The sequence below is a fragment of the Rhinopithecus bieti genome, unplaced genomic scaffold (genome assembly GCF_001698545.2).
Source record: "Rhinopithecus bieti isolate Rb0 unplaced genomic scaffold, ASM169854v2 scaffold_574, whole genome shotgun sequence".
In the NCBI taxonomy this organism is placed as follows: domain Eukaryota; kingdom Metazoa; phylum Chordata; class Mammalia; order Primates; family Cercopithecidae; genus Rhinopithecus; species Rhinopithecus bieti.
The window spans coordinates 5,121,856-5,130,700 of record NW_016803605.1 but is presented as its reverse complement, the minus strand read 5'-3'; the positions used below and the strand labels follow the sequence as shown (position 1 = coordinate 5,130,700).

Genomic DNA, 8,845 nt, shown 5'->3' with positions numbered 1-8,845 from the left:
GCAGTGGCACGATCTCAGCTCACTGCAAGCTCTGCCTCCTGGCCATTCTCCTGCCTCAGCCTTCGGAGTAGCTGGGACTACAGGCGCCCGCCACCACGCCCGGCTAGTTTTTGTATTTTTTAGTAGAGACGGGATTTCACTGTGTTAGCCAGGACGGTCTCGATCTCCTGACCTCATGATCCGCCCATCTCGGCCTCCCAAAGTGCTGGGACTACAGGCTTGAGCCACCGCGCCTGGCCGGAATTCAGGAATTAATAAAGCCAGGTCGTGACACTTCAAAAAAAAAAAAAGAAAAATACACTTACTCATTAAAACCAATCCCACTGAGTGCAGTGGCTCACAACCGTAATCCCAGCACTTTGGGAGCCTGAGGCAGGAGGACTGCTTGAGCCCAGGAGTTCAAGGCCAGCCTAGGCAACACAACAAGAACCCGTATCTACAAAAAATTAGCCAAGCATGGTAGTAGTGTACGCCTGTAGTCCCAGCTACTCAGGAGGCTGAGGCAGGAGAATTGCTTGAGCCCCAGAGGTGAGGCTGCAGTGAGCCAGGAATGTGCCACAGCACTCCAGCCTGGGTGACAAAGACTCTGTCTTGAGGGGAAGGGGGATCCCATCCCCACATGCTAAAGTAATTATTCACTAACAAAAGCTTCCACAGCCAGTTTTTTTTTTTTTCTTTTTTCTTTGAGATGGTGTCTCACTCTGTCACCCAGGCTGGAGTGCAGTGGGGCAATCTCGGCTCACTGCAAACTCTGCCTCCCGGATTCACACCATTCTCCTGCCTCAACCTCCTGAGGAGCTGGGACTACAGGCACCAACCACGACGCCTGGCTAATTTTTTTTATTTTTAGTAGAGATGGAGTTTCACTGTTGTTAGCCAGGATGGTCTCGATCTCCTGACCTCGTGATCAGCTGCGCCCAGCCCAGAGCCAGTTTTTAAACACTTACCACAATGCTCGTTTTCTACTCAACAAATAATTTTCATAGATGATTCCTGCTATCGTCCTTCCTTTTCCTACACCAGCACCATCACCTATTAAGAAGCCAGCACGATCTCCATTAGGTAGGAAAGTTTCATGTTGCTGAAAAACAAAAAGCTGATAATTAATATAATCCTTCAGATATTTTGGTGATCAATCTTTCATACACTGTTTTTAGGAATAGAAGTATATTGATGTTATCTGTTTTTTGTTTTGTATATATATTTTGTGACTTTGTTTTTACATAAATTTCATACAGTTTCGGATTTTATTTTTTTGAGACAGAGTCTTGCTCTGTCGCCCAGGCTGGAGTGCAGTGGTGCAATCTCGGCTCACTGCAAGCTCTGCCTCCCGGGTTCACGCCATTCTCCTGCCTCAGCCTCCTGAGTAGCTGGGGCTACAGGCACCCGCCACCACACCTGGCTAAATTTTTGTAGAGACGGGGTTTCACCACATTAGCCAGGATGGTCTCGATCTCCTGACCTCGTGATCCGCCTGCTTCAGCTTCCCAAAGTGCTGAGATTACAGGCATGAGCCACCACGCCCAGCCAAATTTCAAAGTTTTGGCTTTTAATGTGGATACTTTCTTTTTTCTTTTCTTTTTCTGAGATGAAGTCTTGCTCTGTCACCAGGCTGAAGTGCAGTGGCACAATCTTGGCTCGCTGCAACCTCCGACTCCCTACTGAAGCTATTTTCCTGTCTCAGCCTCCTGAGTATCTGGGATGACAGGCAGGCGCCACCACGTCCAGCTAACTTTTTGTATCTTTAGTAGGTGGGTTTCACCGTGTTGACCAGGATGGTCTCGATCTCCTGACCTCATGATGCGCATGCCTTGGCCTCCCAAAGTGCTGTAATTACAGGCGTGAGCCACCGCGCTCAGCTTAATGTGGATACTTTCTACATATTTACTGTATATTATTTCCTGATACTCTCCCATGCATCAGGTAACTAAAGTTAACCAACTGGTGAGCCCGCCTACTCCCCTCATCAACACTTACAGAATCAAATAGATTTTTTTTTTTTGGAGACAGAGTTTCGCTCTTGTTGCCCAGGCTGGAGTGCAATGGCACAATTTCGGCTTACCGCAACCTCCACCTCCTGAGTTCAAGCGATTCTCCTGCCTCACCCTCCCAAGTAGCTGGGATTACAGGTGTGTGCCACCATGCTTGGCTAGTTTTGTATTTTAAGTAGAGACGGGGTTTCACCATGTTGGCCAGGCTGTTCTCAAACTCCCGACCGGCCCGCCTCAGCCTTCCAAAGTGCTGGGATTATAGGGGGGAGCCACCACACCCAGCCAGTGGTTTGTTTTCTGTTTTGTTTTTTTTTTTTGAGACAGTCTCAGCTCACTGCAACCTCCACATCCTGGATTTAAGCGACTCTCCTTAGGTTCCCGAGTAGCTGGGACTACAGGTGTGCACCACCATGCCTGGCTAATTTTTGTATTTTTGGTAGAGACAGAGTTCACCACGTTGGCCAGGTTGGTCTCAAACTCCTGACCTCAGGATGACCCAACTGACTCGGCCTCCCAAACTGCTGGGACTGGGCCGGGCACGGTGGCTCACGCCTGTAATCCCAGCACTTTGGGAGGCTGAGGTGGATGGATCACGAGGTCAGGAAATCGAGACCATCCTGGCTAACATGGTGAAACCCCAACTCCACTAAAAGTAGAAAAAATTAGCCAGGTGTGGTGGCGGGCACCTCTAGTCCCAGCTACTCGGGAGGCTGAGGAAGGAGAATGGCGTGAACCTCGGGAGGCGGAGGCTCCAGTGAGCCTAGATTGCACCACTGCACTCCAGCCTGGGTGACACAGCAAGACTCCATCTTAATAAGTTTTGTATCACACAAAATATGGAGGATAAATGGCTATTTTGGTCATTACTTATTTTACAGATACGGAATATGACTGAAATCACTTCAAGACAACCGTTTAACTCTACCTCACATCATTTTAAAAGCCCACACAACACCCCACAGTCCAATAATATCACAGTTTATGCAATCACCCCCCAACAACGTGGATGCTCAAATTTTTTCCAGTTGGGGGGACCAAAGGTACAACAAATATCATTCTGCATATGTTCTTATCTACAGTTCTAGGGAACACACTCCTAGGAATGGGTATATATACACACACACATAATTTTTTTTTTTTTTTGAGACAGGGTCTTGTTCCCATCACCCAGGCTGGAGTGACAAGATCACAGCTTATTGCAGCCTCGACTTCCCTGGCTGAGGTCATTCCCCTACCTCAGCCTCCCGAGAAACTGGGACTATAGGCGCATGCCACTACACTCAGCTAATTTTTTGTATTTTTAGTAGACATGATGTTTCACCATGTTACCCAGACTGGTCCTGAACTCCTGGGCTCAAGCACCCAGCTCAGCCTCCCAAAGTGCTGGGATTGCAGAAATGAGCCATTGCACCCAGTCGATATACCTTTTTCTTTTTTTTTGAGATGGAGTCTCGCTCTGTTGCCCAGGCTGGAGTGCTGTGGCGCCATCTCGGCTCACTGCAAGCTCCGCCTCCCAGGTTCAAGCCATTCTCCTGCCTCAGCCTCCGAGTAGCTGGGAATACAGGCGCCTGCCACCACGTCCTGCTAATTTTTTTGTATTTTTAGTAGAGACGGGGTTTCACTGTGTTAGCCAGGATGGTCTCGACCTCCTAACCTCGTGATCCGCCCGTCTCGGCCTCACAAAGTGCTGGGATTACAGGCGTAAGCCACCGTGTTTTTAATTTTAATAGATACTCTCAGTCAATTCCAAGAAAGTTATAACATTTGCCATTTCCACTGGAAATGCACTACCTGTATCTCTTCTACACTTCTAAATTTAATTTTCCAACACACAACTTTCATAAAAATCACACTTACAGGGTTTTCATACAAGGAAAAGTTACCTTTAGATTGAAACAACTATGTTATATGGAATAGGATAAAATAATTATTGTAATAATTATGAAATATTATTGCTTACCTGGGCTGCATATGTAATTGCCTCAAGCTGCAATGCTGATAACCAGCCATTATCAATGGTTTCCTCAGAAATGGATGTTTTGTACCAAACATCAGGTGGAGTAACACTGGATAAAGAGCTGGTTTCCACTACAGCATCCGGATGACGCAGGCCAATTTTTACTAAACAAAAAATGTAGAAAGAAAATATTTTAATTATTCTAAGTAATAACATTTCTAGTTTCATTATAAGATATTTTAATGTTTTCTTATGACAAAGGAAATAATTAAAAAGTATTCACTCTGGGCTTCTATAAAAAGTCACTGATGATAAAGTAGTATCTATATTTGATTAAAATAATTTATCAACTACATATGGTTAAAATAGAGATATGGGCCAGGTGGGTGGCTCATGCCTGTAATCCCAGCACTTTGGGAGGCTGAGGGATCACTTGAGGTCAAGCATTCAAGACCAGCCTGGCCAACATAGCAAAACCTTGTCTCTACTAAAAATACAAAAATTAGCTGGGCATGTTGGCACACGCCTGTAATTCTAGCTACTCAGGAGGCTGAGGAATAAGAATTGCTTGAACCCAGGAGATGGAGGTTGCAATGAGCCAAGACTGCGCCACTGCACTCCAGCCTGAGTGGAGTGAGCCTCTGTCTCAAAAAATAAATAAATAAACTTAAATAATAAATAAAATAAAATAGAGATTTGCTGATAAAAAAAGATCTTAAAAAACACCAACTTGGTTCATACCAAGCAGGTTCTCTAGTAGTAACAGAACATCATGCCAGATTAAGGAGTTCGGTTACTTCAATCCTTCACTCAGTGAAACAAAAGTTTGCAATATAATTATACTTTGAGGCTAGGCATGAAGGCTCATGCTTATAATCTCAGCACTTTGGGAGGCCAAAGCAGGAGTATCATTTGAGGCCAAGAGTTTAAGACCAGCCTCCCCAACATAGTGAGACCTTCATCTCTACAATTAAAATCCAAAAATTAGCTGGGCATGGTGGTGGGACTTGTGGTCTGAGCTACTCAGGAGGCTGAGGTGGGAGGACTGCTTGAGCCTTGAAAGCTGAGGCTGCAGTGAGCTAAGATTGCGCCACTGCCTGGCTGAGTGTGGTGGCTCACGCCTGTAATCCCAGGACTTTGGGAGGCTAAGGTGGGCGGATCTCCTGAGGTCAGGCATTCAAGACCAGCCTGGCCAACACGGTGAAACCCCATCTCTACTAAAAATACAAAATCAGCCAGGTATGGTGGTGCACACCTGTAATCCTAGCTACTCAGGAGACTGAGCCACGAGAATTGCTTGAATCCAGGAGGGATCCTGGGAGGCAGAGGTTGCAGTAAGGCGAGAGCATGCCACTGCACTCCAGACTGAGTAAAGAACCAGACCCTTGGCCGGGCGCGGTGGCTCAAGCCTGTAATCCCAGCACTTTGGGAGGCCGAGACGGGCGGATCACAAGGTCAGGAGATCGAGACCATCCTGGCTAATACGGTGAAACCCCGTCTCTACTAAAGAATACAAAAAACTAGCCGGGCAACGAGGCGGGCGCCTGTAGTCCCAGCTACGTGGGAGGCGGAGGCAGGAGAATGGCGTGAACCTGGGAGGCGGAGCTTGCAGTGAGCTGAGATCCGGCCACTGCACTCCAGCCTGGGCGACAGAGCCAGACTCCTTTCAAAAAAAAAAAAAAAAAAAAAAGAACCAGACCCCGTCTTAAAAATAATAATATATTTTACTTTGAAACGTATTTGAAAGACAAACTTGGCTATAAAATTAAACAACCAAGTCCCCAAAATGTACAATATGAATACATTAAAATAATGATCAGGGAACTTTTTCTGTAAAGGGTCTGAGAATGATTTTGCCATTTTAGGCCATCCTGTCTCTTGTACAACTACTTAACATTGCTGTTGTAGTGTCACTGCAGCCATAGATAATATGTAAACCAATAAACATGCCTCTGTTACAATAAAACTTTATTTACTACAAAAGAGGGAGTGGTCCAGATTGAGTTTGCTGCCCTCTGGTTTAAAGGGCCATAAACTCTTTCAATCCTTTTGCAAAATGATTATTGGAATAAAAAAACAGAAGTTCAGATAGGACCCCTAAAATTCATTACAGGTGACCAGAAAAGGATGGAATTTTGGATTCTATGAGTAGTTCATAAAAAGAGAATTGTAGTTCAATTCAAATGGTATTATTAGTGGCTTTTTATAGAAACCAAGACTACACGAAAGACAAATTCTAGACAACAGATTTGTTTCCTATAACGAAAAGTGAAAATTTTATGCAAATACTAAAACCTAATTTTCAACTTCATACAGTGGCTGCTAAAAAAAAGAATCATGGTTATACAAAAGGGAGAAACAAAGTTAATTAAAACTATGGAATTCAAATAGCACAATTATTTTTATAATTTCAATGTTTTAACAATTTTAGACAAGTTGTATTAAATATGTATCTTAGCTTTATATATCTTTACAATTACCTTTGATTTTTATAATCACTACTCCTACGAACAAAATTAACTTAAAATAAAATCCAAGCTTCTTTAGTTTTGGTTTTAAAAGACTCTGACCTAAAAAGATTCTAAATTTATATGGAAAAAAACAAAACAAAACAAAAAGAAGCAAAGAAACCATAGTAAAACTTTGATGTAAGTAACTGACAAATCCCGAAGACATACATTTTATTGGCATGTATTCTGCATAGGTTTCTGCATGACCCATTTCTTCTTCATCTTCTTCCTCTGGTTCATCATCTTCTTTTACAACAGGAACCTTCTGTAATACAGAAAGAGTACAATTAATCCCAAATCCAGGGACCAGACGGCAAGCCAACACACAGAAAAACTCTCTTGTAGGAACACCTACGATTTTCCATCATGGAAACACGAGGCACCACCTTAATACTCTCCTAAAATCTGGGCCACACTTCGTGGCTTTCCTGCTTCTCCAATAATGAGCACAGACAATGAGGACCTACTCTGTCTCTTACCCACAAATGGGTCACCACAAGACTCCATGTCCTTCCGGCCACCATCATGTCAAGCTGCTTTCCCCTTCAATACTGCCTACCATCCCTCCTTGATGCCCAGAACTCTCTCTGCACTCAGACTTCACCTTCATTCTAGTTCCAGGAGGAAGAGCAAGCAGTGTGCCTGGCTCTTCCTAGTGCAGAACTGGAGTGAACCCTAGCAAAGGTGGATGGGCCCCAAAGGACCCTGCATCACCACAAGCAGGACCTCTCAGTCTCACATCCCACCTTCTTCTCAGTTCACTTCTATTTGTCTGCTTTCTCGCATATCCTAAAACCAAAATCCCAGAAGACTGGAGTTTATTTTAAAGGCTCTTATGAAGAACAGAAAAATTTACCTCAGACTGCTGTGTCTCCACAGGTGCAATCATGATCATATATAAGATGGTCATATAGGGCCGGGCGTGGTGGCTCAAGCCTGTAATCCCAGGACTTTGGGAGACCGAGACGGGTGGATCACGAGGTCAGGAGATCGAGACCATCCTGGCTAACACGGTGAAACCCCGTCTCTACTAAAAAAATACAAAAAACAAGCCGGGCGAGGTGGTGGGCGCCTGTAATCCCAGCTACTCGGGAGGCTGAGGCAGGAGAATGGCGTGAACCCGGGAGGCGGAGCTTGCAGTGAGCTGAGATCCGGCCACTGCACTCCAGCCTGGGCGACAGAGCCAGACTCCGTCTCAAAAAAAAAAAAAAAAAAGATGGCCATATAATTTATTCTCGAAACCCTGGCACATTTGAGTTGGGGAGCTACTGAGGATTACACTGAGAAAACAGAAGGAAACCCAGACTGTCCTCGGCAAACCAAGTGAATGGTCACCACTGTTATGCTTCCCGATTCTTCCTCTACAGGATCCTAAAGGAATAAAGGAAGATCCGGAACAAGCCACTTTTCGTTACCAGTACAATCCTTAGGCAATTGTTTATCAGTGTGCACTTGTCCAGGGAAGAATATAAAGAAACTGTTGGGAAACTCAGTATGCCAAGGGAAGAGGAGAACAAAAACCTACAGGTTAAGACAAATTAAGGCAAGATCAAGACAGCATTAAAAGTTAAGGACAGCCGGGCGCAGTGGCTCACGCCTGTAATCCCAGCACTTTGGGAGGCCGAGACGGGCGGATCACGAGGTCAGGAGATCGAGTTCATCCTGGCTAACACAGTGAAACCCCATCTCTACTGAAAATACAAAAAATTAGCCGGGCGTGGGGGTGCGTGCCTGTAGTCCCAGCTACTCGGAGGCTGAGGCAGGAGAATGGCATGAACCCAGGAGGCAGAGCTTGCAGTAAGCCAAGATGGTGCCACTGCACTCCAGCCTGGGCGACAAAGCGAGACTCCGTCTCAAAAAAAAAAAAAAAAAAAAAAAAAAAAGTTAAGGACAGGCTCTTTTTTCATTTACCTCAGAATCTAGAGCAGAATATGGGTTGCAAATAGGTAATAAATGTGAAATGGAAAAGAGGTGAGACATAACCATCCAATCAACATTAACCCATGGAGTCTTTAGATAAAATCTAAGAACTTGGAATGTTCTCAGAAATTATGCTAAAATAAAACTCAATTTCAGAAATTTGAGGCAAAATAGGACTGGCCAAAGGAATAGATTTGAATCTCAATTCTGCTGTTATTTAACTGTGTAGTCTGTTTTTAATTTAGGCAAATTACCTAAATTCTGGGTCCTCTCCACCCCGACCATCTAACCCTGTCCTCGCTTATAAAATAGAAATGTATTCTACGCTAAGATAAACAGACTCCTTTCTCCCTCCATCCTTTATTCTTCTACCTAGAGTTTTTAAAATCATCATAAAATCGGCCGGGCGCGGTGGCTCAAGCCTGTAATCCCAGCACTTTGGGAGGCCGAGACGGGCGGATCACAAG

General features: G+C 44.6%; 1 protein-coding gene across 1 annotated transcript in view; it reads right to left on the bottom strand.

The window, feature by feature from the left end:
* Window positions 1-8,845, bottom strand: part of SBNO1 (strawberry notch homolog 1) — a 78,498-nt gene that overhangs the window by 37,335 nt on the left and 32,318 nt on the right. Inside the window, 3 exon segments of the mRNA XM_017889942.1 lie at window positions 948-1,081; window positions 3,952-4,112; window positions 6,627-6,723. Of these exon segments, the coding sequence (XP_017745431.1) occupies window positions 948-1,081; window positions 3,952-4,112; window positions 6,627-6,723 (392 nt within the window).